Consider the following 18,688-nt stretch of genomic DNA (forward strand, 5'->3'; position numbering starts at 1 on the left):
TTTTTTAAAAATACATATCACTATTCTAATTGTTATCTAGTAATTGATAATTGATATACAATGTAATAGGTTTTTTTTTTTTTTTTTTTTACCAATTATTGCTATTATATCACTTCTATTCAACACATCCAACACAAAACCTGACTCTGATTGGCTGAGCTACATGCATTATTTACTTCTGATTGGTTGACCTACATGCATTACTTACTTCTGATTGGTTGATTTTCTTCCTAAATATGTATCTAATAAACACCTCTTTCAATGGCTCTTGTTTAATAAGATAAAACCAGAGCCTCTTTATAGGCAAAGTAGAATGAGCATCTCTAAAAAAACAAAAAGAAATACAAGTACAGATCAATTTGTTCAAAACTAATCATGTTAAAACCATACAAAATTTTTAATGATTATGAAAATTAGTTAATCGTTAACACTTACATGAATGGTGAGTTAGATGGGTTTAAGAGTGCTTTGAATTTGGAATGTGGTTTTCCTGGAATGACATCTATATGAAGGTTAGCAATGAAATCATCTGGAGGCCCTGAGAATAACTCCAGCTTGCCTTGTAAAATATCCATCCACTGTTCTAGTGTTTTTAACACAGCATGCAGTAAAGGTGAACATACAGGCAATTCTGAAACAAACAATAAACACTTTGATTTACATATTCTTTTCGGTTAAGTTTTGTTGTCAAATACCATCAATGGACACCCAAAGGTGACTCTTTCTTTTAATCATCACTGGGTAATCAGTACAAGATGTGATCACCTTCGGCTGTCCAATGAAGGTTCAGTTAAAAAAATTTAATGTATTCGTTCTCAGACCAAAAATCTCAAAATTTAATGAGACAGGCAGGTAGTTTTGTTCTCATTACAAGAGTTGCAAAAAGCAATAATTCAAATTTTATATTTTATCTTAAAATTGAAAATTTTGTTATTCCCTTTTCAATGTGGCAATAAAATTAATGATGGCAGAAGCATTTAACCCTATGCAGCTGAGAACCATAAAAATTTATTCATTTTTTGCCTCCGACTCGTTGCTTTGATTAATTACTATGGACCATAGCCTATGGCATACCTGGTAAATCTATTCCGACTTGTGGCAGGAATGTGTTGAGGTTGTGGAGCACCAGTTTAATGACGGAGTAACGAATCAGACTCCAAGAGTAGGAGGTGGGGTCCGTGTGCTGCTGGACTGCTGACATTGCTCTGTGATACAAACCAAACTACAGACATCACTAGGCAAAAGATGCTTATTTGGTTTCATATTGCACAAGCAGTAATTTTTTTTGCTGTTTAGCCTTCAATCTCTCTTTTTTATTTCTTCCACTCTTCTCAATCCGTTAATCTCTTATTTTCTTTCTTTCTCTCTTTCAATTCTCTCTCTTTCTCTCTCTCTCTAATATTTCTCTCTTCTTACGAAGAACTTAATCCATCATCAAACTCCTCATCGCTCTCATCTTCTGAGGACAGGGAATCCTCAGAATCATACATAAATACACCCTCAGCTGGGTTGGTAAAGGGCTAAAAGGGAAGTAAACAAAAAAGTCTTTTAGCAACTGTTTTACAACATTATTTTATATTATTTTTAATCTATTGAAACTCTGGTATTCTTATGTATGCCTGATCTCAAGCTTGACCAATTAAAACCCAAAATTGTGAAATACATGTAAGTTGGCATAAAACAGATTATAAAGAATTTAATGAATAGCATTTATTGTAACCAAAAAAAAATCAAAATTGACTATTAAGGATATGTTTAGTAGAACATCTCTCTCTCACCTTTGTCATGAAGAACGTGACCATGCTGAGTTCGGGGGGGATGAAGGTCTCCTTGACCGGCTTCTCCTTGGAGGAGGGAGGGTTCTTACCCCCGGTCCCTCCCATCACCCGCTTCACCAGCCTCAGTCTCTGCTTGTCTACCTCATCTATTCCCTCTGATTTGTAAAATAAATTAAGACAAACTATGTATTTGCCAAACAATTGTGTACAAGAGCAGTAGTATGCAAGCTGTAGATATACACTTGCCATATACATGTATGTACTGTGAAATCATTAGAATTGGTGGTGGTTCAAGTCTTTTAGCTCATCAACTAATTCCCATTCTTAACAAATTATGAATCTCATTCTTTACTCATTGTACTGATGCTGATGCTCCATGCTGAAAATTGACAATATATGAATACTGACTCCAATGAATTCAAATCATTCAACAAACCATAAAACTTCAATATACTGTATAATGGTTATTTTGCCTCTTGCAATTTTCGCCCTTCAACACATGCAGTTTCACCCTGTCTTGAATTCCCAAAGTTATGTTTATAAAAGTTAATATGAGACATTTGAATTAACCCAGTCTTAAATTTGCTCGCTGACAACGAGGGCGAGCAGGGCAATAATAAAACGGGGGGCAAATATAGTTCCTATATCATGATAATTTGTCAACAGAAATTATCTCAAGAATAATCTTCATTTTCTTGAGATGAACTGTTAGAAACAGCTGATGTAAAAAATAAAACTAACTAAGGGGTACTGAAGACTCAGACACTTTGAGGACTGTTTTGGATCCTCCCCCAAACAGAGCCCCCCACATCTGTTGGACGAATCTGTGGGCGATGAGTTTGTACAGCATGCTGCAGTCATAGGTCGCCAAAGCAGTCACAAGAAGACTGACGTACACCGACACCAGGGTCTCACACAGGAGAATGTGAAGTATGGGAGCATTCTCATCCTTCTCTCTTACCAACATTGCACGTAGTCCCTGAACACCTGTCAAAGGAGAAAGTCTCAGGGGTACATCTATCGATTTCAGTGAAAAACATTGATTTTACATTTGCTGCTGAATCAAATTTCAAAGTTTCAACTTTTTATGCATATGTGTTGTTGGAAGAAACTATTGTTTTTTTTTTAAATAAATACTAGTGTGTATAATATAAGCTACATATTCACTGCATTTTAAACTCAGGTTCTTTTTTCTTTTTAAAGAAAGCATCATTGTTAGTTGTACCTGGCCACCTGTTTGGTGGAGTGTTGATTTCATCCCCTGAGCTGGATCTCCGGCGATATCTCTGAACACCGGCCATCAAATGACCTGCTTGTGCACTGGTAAAATTATGACTGCAACCAAAACAGAAGAAAAAAGCTATTTACTACCAACATGAACTGCACAAGTGATTTCGCAGTCAGAATTACACAGCTTTATCAAATATTTTGTTTAGAAATGGTACAAAAATTATTCCTTATTTAATTTTAAATGTGACGTACCTAGTGAACCCCTCCAGGGAGGCATCGGCATTCTCACTGAGTGAGACCACAAAACTATCACAGTCACACAGACACTGATACACACATGCCGACAGAGCCAGGCTTAGGTTCCTCATGGTGAACACGGTTTTCATGTGGCTGCCAATCCCTGGGGGTAGGGTCATCTCTATCACGGTGTGAAGAAGATCCTGGGTCATACACTGGATGTGTTTGATGGGGTCGGCCACCACTGTTTTTGAGCTGGCAATGCTAGCTGATAACAGGGGAAGTGTAGTAGGGAAAGGTAAGGGAGATAACAGCTGCTGCTGGGGCTTCTCTTGTTGATGCTCCTACAATTGAGATTTATCTCAGTCTAAATATAGTCTAAATATACATTTTGAACGAAAGAACAAATGATTTTGAGTAGAACAATACTAATCTTGCTATATTATCACATACTAACACTGTATTTTGAACCAATGATACAAGATTTTCACATGTATAATGTACATGTGCAGCTATAAAACATACAAGTTTGCTAAAATTCAATTTGAAAAATTCTGACAGAGTGAATTAAACTAATATGTGTAACGATGAATGACTATGAAATATACAAGTTTGCTTACAGTTGATCTAAATTTTAACGTGGTGAATCCTATTAATGGAAACTTGCCTGTAACAGAAGTAGTAGCTCCATCTGTACAGAAGCCAGGCCTCCCCCTCCCGACCCCTGAAGCATGCAGTAGCTGGCCAGCGTCCGCAGTAACTGCTGGTGGTTACGCAGCCACTGCTTCCTCCTGGACATGCGCTCCAGCTTGGCCTCAAAGTCCATCTTTTCAGCTAGGATGACCTCGTGGAGGGTCGGTTTGATGGAGCTGGAGGAGGTGTCCGAGCGGATGGACATGGACCGGCTGAACTTCCTGTTTGAGACGTCCAGGTACATGCTGCTGTCCTCAAAGGATGAGGAGTTGATTAAATTGGCACTGCTATCTATTGGTATCAAAACAGATCATTAATTGCTATTACAGTAACAGTGCCAGATGAATGAGATAACACGATTTGATGAACACAAGACTTGTAACTTAATTACGTGTATTTCTGCTGCTAAGCTGCAATTAGCTTTTTGTGCATGGCTCAAAGCAGTAATTAACATAAGAAGCTTCAATGTTGGAGAAAATAAATGACTGACACATTTTTGACATCCTTTCTTTTGGTAGATACCGTATATGAAACTTTTGAAGGTAAAAGTATTTATTAATATTTTTAGGAAAAAAATTTAGCTACAGAAAATTTCAATTTGAATTCATGCCAAAATAATTAAAATACTCCATCCTCAAAATAGTGTATTTATCATTCTTAATATAGTACATATGACAATTTAAGCACTATTAAAAACTTAATACATATATAAGTCCATTTATTTTGCGCTGCAGCACCAGTTTATTGCAGGTATTCAAACAACTAAATAAAAAAATATAGCCCCACCAAACAACTATGGGGATTGGTGTTGATAAACAGCTCACAACTACAATGAAGCTATGATGTTGAAGTCTCTAATTCTAATGCTAGCATCTAGCCAATAAAATAGAAGAGAAACCTTAACCACTCCTTAATTGCATAAAGTTTTCATCACATTTTTAAAAAGCTCTTCACTCATATTTTCTTTATACAAAATGTACTACAGATGTACTAAATGAATTTCAATTTTGTTTCAATTGGGCCACTATCATAATGTCAACTTCCTTTTGAAAAGGTTAAGAAAAACTATGTACATGTATGCTTGGAAATCAAAATAAAAAAAAAAAATTTGGAGGGTCATCTTACATTACCAATAGACATGCACTCAATAATGAATGAATATGATTGAATATACGACAAAATGAGCTGAAGATATGAATTATGAATTTCAAAGAGACAACATGAGCGCAAGATATTGAATATAATGAATTTCTAAAGAAAACATAAGCTGAAGTTGAGGATTTTCAAATGAAGAAAAGATATAAAACACTTATATGTACATGGATCAACATGTACAAAATGTACACATTCTTTACATATTCAGTACACAGGATCATGAAGCAATTTCAGACTGAAGTCAACATTTTGATCAGTCATAAAATAATGTTTTATCATAAAATGACGATTGAAATTTAATTAGCAACATTATATCAGGAACTTTTAATAGCATTTCAATTTTGTACGTGTTTTTTTAATCAAGAGGCATTAAGACAGTTTATAATTTTTGACTTAAGTCCAAGTTTGCTTCATGATCCTGGGGCCAGAACAGAATTCACATTTGTTACACAGTTCATTCACATCAATAATTCACTATATTCACTAATATGAGCTTCTATTAATTGTATAATGTACCAGGTCTTGAATTAAGTTGTTTGCCAACATAATAAAATTTTAAGTTTAGGTTGAAAAAAAAGGAAACAAAGTTGGCATTTTACAGGTAAATGAAAAAAATGGCATGCAAAGAGAAAGCTCAGTAATATATTGACTTGTCAAGCAGCAAGATAAGGCAAGCTGCTTGTTAATGATCATACCGCTCAGCTCAACATAAGATGCTGGATCGACACAGTCTATCATAAAACAACATTAAAGTCATGTTACATGTAGTTGCCAATTGCTAGTCACTTTATAATTAACTTTTTGTGTTTTAAAGCAACATTTAAAGCAGTTAGCTATTTCATGTTACCAGCTGTTTTAATTTTCTTTCTGTACTTTAATATTCAATCAAATTTGATTTCTTCATTTCCTGTTTATATTCCATAAATATCATTATAATGATAAACCAATCCATATATAGAGTACGTATCCAACCAACTATGATGATGATTTTATTTTTGCAGCACGATAATCCTTTTAAAAACACTCAAAATTCATTTAAAGGGATAAAATAATCTAAATATTTTTACCGAAAATCAAAAAGATTTTTTTTTTAAATTCTAAAACAGGAACTGCAAACCATTGTCAACCTTCTTCTGATAAGCAAATGCCTTCTCCAGCTAAGTATTTGTTTTAATAACACTGAATCACTGTTGCACATTCACTTTAACTACAATACACTTACTGAAATAAGTCATGAAATGTAAGTGATAAGATAACTTGAATAACTTGCCTTCGTAGTAATTGATAGTTTGGCTGGGCTGATTGTCGTCTGCTGCTGTACTGGAGTCACCATAGTTACAGAGATACTGTAAGACTTCCACTTCTCTCTCCAACCAAATGTAAAGCTGAAACCTAGGTTAACAACAAAACTTTGATAAGTTATTTAAATCTTAAAAGTCAAGTAACTATAAATTCTTGAAAATAATGTCCTCTATGGTTCCTTAAATATTGGACATCAATTTAAGTGGAGATCTGATGAGGATATGAAATACATGTATTGAGAAAATTAATACAATTCATTGTCATGTTTATCAATTATCAGAACATTTCCTTTGAAAAAGCCTAAATATTGTTTAATGAATATTGATCTATAAGCAGTATCTCTGGATCTATTTATCTTGGGTTGAAACATATTAGAACAGAAGGTTTTTCATGTGATTCTATCATACCTTAGCTGGCCTCCATCTACTTCAAACCCTGTAGCTAGTGTCCTCATTTCCTCCATCAGAACTTTCAGACAAGCTATAAACTTATACTGCTGAGCAAAAATATCAATCTGATTTTTGTGACTAGGTTTGGGGTCTGAATTTGTTTCATCATGTCCATTGGGCAAGTCATCCTCCACTATGATGTTAGGAACCTTTTGTAATTTGCCTTTCTGGGTTGGCTTGTTTTGTTCATTTGCATGGTTCTCAAAGTCACTGTCCAAACCACTCTCCTCAGAACTGAGGGTAAACCTGGGTTCATCTTCCATGTCAAATCTAGACACTGGGGCTCCCCAGTCCAGAGATTCACTGGTAGCTTTATTGCCAGTAGAAAGAGGTGTTGACCAATCAAAAGTTTCAGATTTGTCTCCATTCACCATTCCATTCATTGAAGAGCTTCCCCAATCATAGCCCTCTTTAGACTCACTGTTATTCAGATTTTCGGCTAACAGAGTCCCTGTGCTGATATTTTCTGACAAAGGTTTTATGCTTTCACTATCATCGTCATCGTCACTTTCAATGTCTTCCTCTTTAATAATGTTTGGAAGTTTGGACAACACTTCCAGCGCCAAGAGAGGGCACCCATTTGTAAAATGAGTGTGTGCAGTCTTGAAAAAGAGACGACGCTCCATGGGTGTGACCTTGTCTATGAACACTAGGGATTCCTGCTCTTCAATGATCGTCTGCTGGCGAGTAAAGCCAGGAATGACACCTTTCCTATGAGCTAATGGAGCAGCGGACGTGATTTTGTGCCTCAATATCAGAGGATGAGTTCTCAGGTAATTGTAGAAATTGAAAACATTTGGCATTGCACTCTGCACCTCTCCCTCCTGATTGTCAGGACTTAACTGGGTTTTTGTTGAGTTTGACAAGAGCAAAGTCTTCAATGATTTTCGGTATTCTTTGAAATTCCACCATGCCATGCTTCTCAGGAATGGGTCTGAAGACCATTTCCCTGTGATTGTCACAGTCTTAGAGTCTCTTTCTTCCAATCCAATCACATGTTGGTTTAGAACTTTTTTTGCACTTTCCGGCATCATGGTCTCTCCATCGTAGAGACGGCACACAACTAGAGCCAACTGGATGTCTTCCAAATTGTTGATACACACCTGTAAAAATAAAATAACTATAGCATAAAAATCAATAATGTATGAATAACTGAAATATCTGTCTGAAGCGAAAGTATAAAAAGGAACCCGACTTATGTGCATGAACAATTTTGCATATTATTAATGAGGATCAATTACTGTAGATTGTAAGTAAAAAGATCAAGAGAGGTATAAAGAGTTATTTTTCCTGAATCAAGTAGTTATCTATTCGTCTAAATAACTGGACTGAACTCATATCGAGTTAAGTATGATAATGTATGACAACAATGTACATTCAACTGACATTGTATATCCTTTAAATATCCTTTAAATGTCCTTTAAATATCCTTTAATTTAAATGAAAATTCTCCATTATTTGTCATGCGAGATATTATTGAGGTACCTCAATGGCGTCAGGTAGAGATCCAGCCAAAAGGAAGAAAGCTGCTGCATGCTCAAATCTCTGTTTACCCAGAAGATCATATGCATTCTTGAGGGCTGCTTTCCTCCATCTATCCACTGAGAAGTCGTTCTTGAAGAATTCCATCAAACGTTTGTTGTCAACAGACCTAGTAAAGGAAGAGGGAAAAATGAAATGTTTATTGTAACATCAAACATATAACAGGCCTATGGTACAACAAAACTCTTGACATGTGAACCTAACAAAACATTGTCTTCAGATACTTTTTAAATACCGGTACATGTAAAATTAACTTTGTCAATGCAGATACACTGATTTTGAGATTTGAAATCTTACATATTGAAACCTAGAATAATATTAGGAACCCACCTGTACAGGCCCCACAGAACATTCTTTCTTTTCATGGCTAAGTAAAACAGAGCAGCATCCATTGGGTCCTTCTTCCTCTGAAAGGCTGCTTTGGCCACCTGTAATCAGATTGTTCACAATCAATACATGTAAATTTGCATTTTGAAAAAAACTGTTTACTATTATAAATTGAAAAAGTAATTTACAAATGGTAATTTTTCCTTAGTTAGAATTCTTTGACAAATAAATTAGCTATAATCCCCTTTCCATATTCAAAAGAATAACTCAATATTAAGTATACTTATAAAAGGTCCTCCTAACGAATGAAATACATTCCCTACTGACTTTATCATATAAAATGAATACCGTAAATCTGGAAATTTATACCGTAGATAAATTTTTAGCCAATTTGCTCGTGCTCTGCATTCGCAAATTTTTTTCCCCTAAAAATTAATCAGCAAAAAAAATAGGTAATAAAAATTTTGCCGTAGGCTGGTCTCTTCTCCTTACTATATGAACAGGTGTCCGTAAGTAGTGGTCATTTAAAAAACCTGTTTATATAACCAGGTATTTACCCCCAAGCTATAACCAGCGTGTGGAGAAGGACTTCACTCAAAATCGGTATCTTCGGTTGACTGGTAGCCTCATGTCTATCTTAAGTGTACATGTATACTGATGACACTGCATGCATGCGTGATTTAATCATAGATATGATATGTACCGGCGTTACGCAGAATGTGGCGTTATTTTTTTACCCCATTCATAGTGTACCGGCGGGACACCAAAATTCACGGAATACGAAAATTTGTACAGTATTTTGAATTTCTCGCTGAATGCCGCCATTTTCTTCTCATTCTCGCTCGCTTGACACGGGAAAACATATCCTGTGTTTGACACGTGACCCTCCGATACTTGTGTGGTGTACACAACTGTCGCATGTGAAGGTGTTAACTGCTAATTGGGATAATTATCTCGCTATAAATCCGTATCAAGATACCCCTTTAGGTAGTTTTGTTGCATTTGCTGCTGTTATTGTATATATCGGTAATTTTAACAAGATATAAATTGCAGACATCAACTCTCACATGATACTATATGAAGTTGGTAAACATATACGATTCGTGAGAAAATTAGAGGCGGCGGTAATATACAATGTCCGAAGGTTAGCTAACATTGTGCATGTCAGTATATTGACATTTAATATTTGAGTGCTTTTTATTTTTAGCGCCGATGACAATTCGCAAAAATTTAAAACGTAAAAAATAATCTATAGCTTTATGACTCGAATTCGCAAAAATAAATCACCGTAAAAATTTCCAGATTTACGGTATAATTCAGTTGTTTAGTGTTAAAGAACATGGCCATGGGTTGGCATCGTTTGCCACCAACCTTTTCCATGGTTCTCTTTAGGATGTTGATGTTGTCGATCCACCAGCCCGCACCAAACTGCCTCAGTTCCTCCCAAGTTGGCTCCCCCTTCTGCATGCTGGGGATATGGGACAACAACTCCTGAATAATGATTAGAGCTCATATTATATACACTCAACTTTTAACAGCTCAATATTCTGATTCATGTTTTGGCAAGAATGATACAATTCAACCCTTTTTTAAGGTCAAATTTTATTCCCATATTTACTTTTTATTTCTAATAAACACTGCATGTGTATTCTTTACTACTCACCTCTGTGGACTCGGAATGGAAAGCCCAGACCAGGTTGAAGGACTTGAGTCCTGTTCTCTGAAGCACAGCTCTCTGTCTGGGTTGTAATGTCCCCACTAGGTAGATGTGATTCTTCATGGCCAGCAGGAAGCGGAGGCCACAACCATCTATCGTTTCCGTCGATTCTTTATTCATATCACCACTACTGCTGGCTGGAAAACATTTAAAAGCAGAAGTTAACCTTTTTTTTCTTATCCTAACTCAAACCCAATGTGTCTTTAGGAAAAAACTTGTCAATTATTTAGACTATTGATTATTTAAACACATTCAACATTAATATTCACTTTTTTTTTTTCATGCCTCTCATATTTTTCTACAAAGTAGATTAAATTTTTTTAATATTAAATCATTTTATAAAAGCAACCTACCAGGCTTTTCTCCCTCAAACTTGTCAGTGAAGTCGATCTTGTTGTTTGCCACGGTATCAGCTATAGCCAGAAGGTACATCTGATCCACACTGGTCAACCCAGGAAGCTGAGTGTGTGTAAGGTGCTTCATCAAAACCCTGCTATGGTTCGAACCAAACTCATTTGGATTGGATGGATTACCGGATGTGGATTGGAGCCTGCCTCGTCCAGAGGCATTACTATCAGCAGAGGTTCCCAGTACATTAGTATCGAGTTCCTCATCCATTCCCACATTGGAGGAGAACAAATCACTGTAGTCTTTGTTGGCAGTGGTGTGCCCAGGGGTGGAGCTGGTAATCAAATCGTTCTTGGCCACTGTCACATGCTCATCAGCCGCCAGGAGAGCATACATGGGAAGCGGTGGGATAAAGGAGATTTCCTTGTACTCCAGCTGAGGTTCTTCATGGAGGAGTGGGACCTCATTTGGACTTGCTCCACTGACTGAGAGTGCCCGGTTTCTTCCATGACCCCATCTCGTCTCTTCGGTGTCCATTTCTTCAGACATGTTCATTGGAGGAATTTCCCCATTACATATACACCTTACTAAGTGAGCCAGGATTGCTTTTACCCTACGGACCTTACCAAAGTTCAGTAATTCCATCATACTTTTCGGATGATACTGGGGAAGACAAGGATGTGCCTCACGTGTGGCTTCAAAGAGTCCAAAGTCATGGATTGCAATTAAGCTGGTCAGACTCTCACTCTTAGCTTTGTTCAAGTTTGACTTCATAGAATCAGAGCTCTTTTTGGACATGGAATTCAGATGTTTAAAGTTTGGCATTGAGTATGAAGGTTTGAATGTAGTGGTAGACTTTACACTGGCTAGATTCTCCAAGTTGAAATAAGAAGACTCTGGATCCTCAATACATCTGGAGTCATCCGTACTTCCATGATCCGGATGATAGTGTGCACTCCTCCACTGAGAATACACATGCATTTCATTATCCATCCCCACCACCAAAATCCCAGCTCTTACCCAAGATATGTGCATAGGCAAAGGAGGAAGTCCATCAGCAGTACTTAGTTCTACTGAACGTAGCAACATCCACCGTATATCTTCTGGAGTATCATCTATAATCATGACAGATTTAGCCTTGGTAAGTCTTCCCCTTGCCTTTGGAGCTTCTCTATTCGCCTGACCCAGATGCAAATTCAAAGCTTCACGACTAGGGTTCTGCATTGCATTAAATTTCCTCTTATTATTTTCAGAATCCTCTTTAGCCTCCTTTGATGCACTGATGACATCATTGGACACTTGCGCATACATGAGAATTTTCTGTCCTACCCCAATAGTCAGGACGTGTGACCCATCTTCAGTCGACACCCAGTCAAGCTGAACTAACTGCTTCTGGTGAAGAATTCCAGCCATGTTTCCATGTTCAGCTATGCTTCTTCTTACACTACAGATGGTACTCAAACTTGGTATCGACACTGCTCTTGTGATGTTAACTAAGGAGGAAGAGGGAGACATTCCCTTGGGAGTGTCTGATTCCTCCGTGAATCTTGGTGATTTGATACCAGCTGGACTGAAAATACAATCCATGTCTATTTCCGCTTTAGGGTCAGGAATTGTCACATTTTTCAGTTCAACTGTGTCTTCTAGAATCCACTCTGATCCTCCTGCAATAAAAAAATTTGAAAGAATTTTTTTGTTTAATGATAATTTAACAGCCAAGAGAACAAATGAAAAAAAAAAATCCACTAGCAATTAAACATCTAATGTCAGAAAAGGTTCCGAACCTGTGGATTCACACTCATAAATGGCCACCCACATATTCAAAAGCTTTCCCTTTGGATTGTTAGGAAGAACTTTTGGTCCTAGTAATCGGTAGGCCACAGCAAGCCTTCCACTGTAGGCACAACTCACTGCAATTGGATGACCTACAAAAAGAGAATTGCTAAATGGGACATGTAATTTAAGATACTGAAAACCAAGTTTAATTTGTGATGACTTTAATTCACAATTTATATGAAAATAAACTGGTAAGCAATGACTTTTTGTTGCATAAAATTTTTTTCTTCACAAAAATAAAAGTTGGCTAACAGAATTCAAAAAGACAATAATAAAATTTCCAAAAATTTAAACAAACATCAAGTTTTACAATTTAAGGTAATTATCCATACGTCACAAAACAACGTCTGACGTAATTCACGCGTTATTACGTCTTATCCGTGCCCGATCTAATTAAGACCTATTAACGTTAAAAGGCGTATTTCAAAACAAAGAAATCAAGCTGACATAGAAATTGATTCAAAACAAATATATCAAAAATCCTGGCAACTGCAATCAATTAGGCCCACCGGGGTATTAATCAGCGAAATAACATGACTAGGTTGTGTCGATTGCGTACTCGTTTTGAAAATATAGACCGCTTACTTTTGTGCTGCATAAACATCAATCCATTATAAGGTTGAATTTAATCAAATTCTTTTAACATTAATCCCTGAAAGTCCATAAACATCCAAAATGAAATCCTGATCGAGATCTATATTTCAGTGCATAAGGGAGATAAAAACACAAGGGGAAATAATTTGACCTATATCATCTTTATCCTATTCGCTTAGCAACGAGCATAGATTTGTTTTCCACAAAAAAATGTTTTTAGAATTAAAAACCATGCGCTGAAGAGAAGTTACTTCATTATAAGAACAGTCTTTAAAACCAGTAAAAAAAAAGTTTGAATAGAGGTTTTGTCTTGAAGGCATATATCAGGTTGTTAGCATTATCCACGCATGCAATTTCTAAATACCGATCCCGATCCATAATACTAACCGATATCCAAAGAAACCATCTTTTGCGATTTAAATGATACAGATTAATCTACAGTTTGTTTAAATCATATTTTCTATTTAACAATAATGAAAACATATTTGTTTAGAGTTATGAAATAATTAACCTATGCACAGTTTTATTTTTACGGATCTTTTTTCAAAATATATATTTTAATGATTTTACCAAAAATATGCCAATTGTGATCCTGTAAAGGCCGGTCCCTTGGGTAATTTTATTTCCAATTGATTAATGGCGTTAAGATGTAAATAGTATCAAAATTTTAGAGAATTCTGTACGTAAATAAAATCATAAGAGCTTATATTCTCTTTGAAAATTTATTCATTTTATCTAATTTGTATGCAGATTTATCTATTTTTTGATAAATAAGCAAGTGTAACATAAAAAATTTTGTTTTGAAATAATAATTCCTTTATTTTACATAGGATATAAGTCAAAAAAAGATTTTGTAAAAGTCAAATTTCAGGCTTAGGCTTATATTCTTTGTGTATGAGAAAAGCGCTATTTCCGCAATCGGTTCTATTTTTAGCAACGGCCCTAGCTTTTATAATACCGATTGACCAGCCAACAGGGTAAAATTTGATAAGAACATATCCTCAGATACACGTTTGAAAAATATGAAAAAATTCTGTACGCATTTTATTTATCTAGTGGGGTATGGACCATTACCTTAATACTAGTCTTGACAGTGATATCTTTCAAAAACCATCAAACAAAATCTGAACATTTTTGTTTAAAGGAAAACCATTTAGAAATAAATACCTGTTATACTGATAACACTAGAAGTCTTTGAGCTGTTCATCATGCTCCATTCCTGCCACTTGTAGCTAGATTCCATGGCCTCTGACTTTGTGAACACTGAGGTTGATGGCTTGCGCATTCCGTTATCCTCCTGTACAGCCATCTCAAAGCTTGTTGTGCTGTAGGAGCTGGAGGCAACAGAGAGTCCCCCAACTTGATGTACAGACGACATGCTGCAGTTCCAGAATCGGACCTCTCCATCAGAGCAGGCAGTTACCAACAGATATGGAGCAAGGCATGCTGGATAAATAGAGGCGGAGCTTAGGTGACCAGCTGATATGGTGGCGCTTTGAACATCTACGCCATCTGGTAGGGGCAAAGGCTGTGTACACACCTACAAGGGTACAGTTTGGTATCACAACAATAATTATACCTCCAGAATACAAAATTTATTTCAAATATGATGTAACTTAGTTGAGTTTCCTCAATATTTAAATAAGTATAGCTAGCACACTTAGTGCAGTGATATTATGGTTGGTGTCTTACTTTGGTGGTAGAGAAGATCACTTTGACGACCGTAGTGGGTTTGGTGACCACATGTTCTGGTGAGGAGTTCTCTGACTGGGCTCCCTCTTCTCCTGTATTGCCATCAGCACCATTGTCTTCATTTCCATCAGCTACAAATAATGACATATAATTATGTAATTAAATACCACATGTATATGTGTATATTAATCTGGATGTAACTGAACTTCCTCACAATGTTCAGTAGTCTTCCGTTCATATGACCATAAAACTCAGTTGCAACATCATTAAGTACATTAACCATTATATACATTTTCAAGTCTTTCTTCTGAAAATGTATTTTTCATAAAAAACACAAAACAGAATCTTTCTGTTGACTAAAACGAATCAAACTCTATAAAAATATTAAAGTTATAAACCTATTACCCCTGTATGTAACATAAATACTATCGTACCCTCACACTGCTCGCCAGACTTGGAGGAGATGGTGATCTTCCACATGTGGAGTATAGAGCCTGAGTATTTGGCCTTCTCCAGCACCACCAGGTAGAAGTGTTCACAGAAGGAGCCCGAGGTGCGTAGATCCACCACCGCCTCCATCCCCCCACTAGACGAGGCGCTAACATGGCCCGTGATCATCTGCTCCTGGAACACGTGGAGAAGCTGGGTCTGCTGCCAGCTCTACAATACAGGCCATATAACTATCAGTGTAACATCTTAAAACAGGCAAACGCTGATTCTACAGCATTAGTATAACTTCATGTTAAATGGTTAATCTACATAATTAGACAGCTGTCTGCTCAACACTGAGCTGAAGTCTCCCTAAAGTATCAGACAATGAGTGTAGCTTTTTCTTTAAAAGGATTTTGTAAAAGTATGTGTCAGTTTCCTAAATCTACATGTAATCTACCTCATTTTAAAATATGTTCAGTAACAGTTTATACAAAACTACATCAAAAACATTGTTTATTTTAACATTTACACATTTACTTGTTACCTTTTAGCTTTTTTTATTTCTAGTTTTAATAATGAATAACTCAATGTAATACCCCAAAAATATGTACACACACATGTGACTATCAAACTGCCTGTTGTTGATATACAGGGTAATGATTAAGCTTTAAGGGTTTAAGCCTTACCTGAGCAGCGTCTGCAATGGGTTCCAGCTCTATAATACACCCTGGTCTGGCAGAGGATTGTAGGCTGACAATGTTGAACAGCTCCCCGGGGGGATTCTGGGCCTCCATACTGTACCCTGAGCTAGTGTTGCTGCTGAAACTCATCCCAGGCTAAAAAGCAAAACAAATATATCATGATTTTTTAACTGAAAAAACTTTGTATTAAAGGAGCCTGATAAACATAATTATACATTGTTTCCTGTACTTCAAAAGCAACAAAAATGTGACAATAAGGCTATACTCACATCCCTCTTCTGAGCCCCAACCTCCAAAAGAAGTGTCCTAGCATCAATGACAGCTTGAAACATCCTTAAACCACTCCCATCTGAGGCCACAAAGAGGGCACTGGGAGAATTGCTGTATGACCCAAGAGTGGTACTAAAATTTGAAAGGAACTGTTCTTATCAAATCTAATCAGTTTGAAATTTCAAGTTTCGAACAGCCCTTAGAAAAAACATTTTTCATTATTCATTTACACATATAAATGAGTGACAAAAAAAGTGGACACATTCAAAAGTAGATGCATGTAAATACTTTTAAAAGACAAATTTCTATATTGCATTTACTACACTGTAAGTACCTTGGCAGCAGTGTAGGTACCCAGGCTACATCTGAGAATGCTGACAGCTCAGGGGAGTTAATCCGAGCTAGCTCCACAATTCCACCAGACTTGGACAATGGCCCCACAGGATCCACACGCCACAAAATCAGCTCACTACAAAACTCTACACCACCCACCCCACCCTTCCCACCCTCCTCACTCTCAGAACCCTCCTTTTGACTGTTGACAAAGGCGCCCGACTTTCTGTAGTGTTCTTTTGGGACATTATGGTGGGAGGTGGATAACAACAGAGGCAGCACTGGGTGACAAGTCGCTGAATTGGTTCTGAACCTATGTCCACATGCTCTACTTGCATGGGCCACACTCATAACAGTGGAAAACTTGGACTGGTCAGCAAAGCTGATCTGCCACTGATTCAATGAGCCATTCACATGCTTGGAGATCAGTAAAACATTAGGTATCAGCATGTTGTCGTTCTGACCAGGAGAGTTCTTCCCGGTAGCTGGAGCGGGTGGATTTTGGAATTTCGGATTCTCGCTGGCGGTGCTCTCACTCATCCGCATGGCGGACTTGATGTCCATTTTACTGTAGTTGCAGTACATCCACAGACGACTGGCCATGGTCCGGGCATCAGGGACAGGGAACGCATGGGGGAGGCGGGAGGAGAAGCTGACCTGGGCCTGCCGGAAGCAGTACGGATTGTATTCATCCAACCAATCCACTAACCTACAGAGTCCAAAGTCAAACAGGAATTTTGAAATTCATAAATAATAATATTATAAAAACCTCTCAGGGAAAATGATTCATTATAATTTTTAAACAATTTTGCCTATCAAATAAGAGTGACACACTTCAGATATATATATATGAGTGGTTAACTTTTTAAGCAGGTCTCATAAGTTCTATAATGGAGTTACATGCTTCATAAAAACTGGTAAGGATTTAGATAATTATGTGACATTAATAAATCCTGCTAATACCTAACATTTCCTGAAAAGTACCCCTGATTGACTTCTACACATAAGACTTACCAGACAAGAAAACTGCCATCCACAGGGTGAATGCTGAACATCATGTCTGGGTGTTGGTGCCAGTCCCTCAGTAATGTTTCTATCTTTCTGTCTAGAGCATCAATCACTGAACCCTGCAATTTCATCCACGTCATTTTACAGACACTGTCTCAACATTAATAATATGAAGGGTTTATTAGTGGTAATAAAAACCAGTCCTCAAGTTCCACCAAAACCATACACAAACCCCATATTAGCATGAAAACATGCATGTAAATGTACTGGTAGTAATAAAATCAAAGTACTGAAAGCAAAGTGATATATTGGATTTTTTTTAGCTTTTTTCGGTATGACTAAATCAATGAAGATTAGCATTAAACAATGAGCATACAATTAAATAATTTGGAATCATTTTTTAATAACATTTCTCTTAAATTATTTGGAAAAATATGTTACTTGCTTTCCCAGTAGAGAGCACAAGACAGAGTTCCTTGTAAGTTGTGACAAAGTGACTGTATCATTTCTAGAGCTTAAACATATTAAAGAAATTACTCTATAATATTCTTTATCATATATTTACACCAGAATTACAATTTTGAACCAATCATATAAGAATTTCTTTCCACTCTACACAATCATGCAAGTTATAAACCCTATCTTTCATCCAAAGCTACATGTACATAATTATACTTTATTACCTTGGGAAACAGTGTTAAAAACAAAGGGCTGCCACCACAGCATGCCTAGAAACTTACAGGTACCTCAGGTGAGTTCAGACTGGATGTCCCCTCGGAAGTGTGGTCAGACATGTCGGATGATGTCATGTGGGCCTGACTCTCCCCCATCATGTCCTTGGTAGACTTGTGGCGATGGGAATGGCGACTTTTTCTCTTGAACAGCTTGCTCTTCTTTTTTTTAGGCTGATTTTGTCCTGAATCATAGAACTTCAACATTGACACTGATTACTATGTACCCACAAGATTTTGTTTATATCAGCTCTTAACCATGATTTTCTATCAAAATCATTGGTTTAAGGGCATAAAACTCGACTGCAGTTGT

At 36.8% G+C, this 18,688-nt stretch overlaps 1 protein-coding gene across 1 annotated transcript in view; it reads right to left on the reverse strand.

Moving 5' to 3' along the window:
- The window catches only part of LOC128175411 (dmX-like protein 1), a 41,466-nt gene that overhangs the window by 11,263 nt on the left and 11,515 nt on the right, over nt 1-18,688 (reverse strand). The window contains exons 14-39 of the mRNA XM_052841025.1: nt 18,385-18,560; nt 17,651-17,763; nt 16,638-17,345; nt 16,303-16,435; nt 16,019-16,168; nt 15,335-15,560; nt 14,901-15,031; nt 14,376-14,748; nt 12,563-12,703; nt 10,784-12,442; nt 10,377-10,567; nt 10,085-10,204; nt 8,717-8,814; nt 8,330-8,495; nt 6,803-7,947; nt 6,364-6,485; nt 5,789-5,824; nt 3,913-4,229; nt 3,261-3,589; nt 3,004-3,113; nt 2,520-2,765; nt 1,779-1,933; nt 1,417-1,520; nt 1,075-1,205; nt 436-631; nt 209-323 (exon numbers count right to left, since the gene is read on the reverse strand). Coding sequence (XP_052696985.1) covers nt 209-323; nt 436-631; nt 1,075-1,205; nt 1,417-1,520; nt 1,779-1,933; nt 2,520-2,765; nt 3,004-3,113; nt 3,261-3,589; nt 3,913-4,229; nt 5,789-5,824; nt 6,364-6,485; nt 6,803-7,947; nt 8,330-8,495; nt 8,717-8,814; nt 10,085-10,204; nt 10,377-10,567; nt 10,784-12,442; nt 12,563-12,703; nt 14,376-14,748; nt 14,901-15,031; nt 15,335-15,560; nt 16,019-16,168; nt 16,303-16,435; nt 16,638-17,345; nt 17,651-17,763; nt 18,385-18,560 — 7,391 coding nt within the window. The remainder of the gene's footprint in view (nt 1-208; nt 324-435; nt 632-1,074; nt 1,206-1,416; nt 1,521-1,778; nt 1,934-2,519; nt 2,766-3,003; nt 3,114-3,260; nt 3,590-3,912; nt 4,230-5,788; nt 5,825-6,363; nt 6,486-6,802; nt 7,948-8,329; nt 8,496-8,716; nt 8,815-10,084; nt 10,205-10,376; nt 10,568-10,783; nt 12,443-12,562; nt 12,704-14,375; nt 14,749-14,900; nt 15,032-15,334; nt 15,561-16,018; nt 16,169-16,302; nt 16,436-16,637; nt 17,346-17,650; nt 17,764-18,384; nt 18,561-18,688) is intronic.

This window comes from Crassostrea angulata, chromosome 3, assembly GCF_025612915.1.
Source record: "Crassostrea angulata isolate pt1a10 chromosome 3, ASM2561291v2, whole genome shotgun sequence".
NCBI classification, from domain to species: domain Eukaryota; kingdom Metazoa; phylum Mollusca; class Bivalvia; order Ostreida; family Ostreidae; genus Magallana; species Magallana angulata.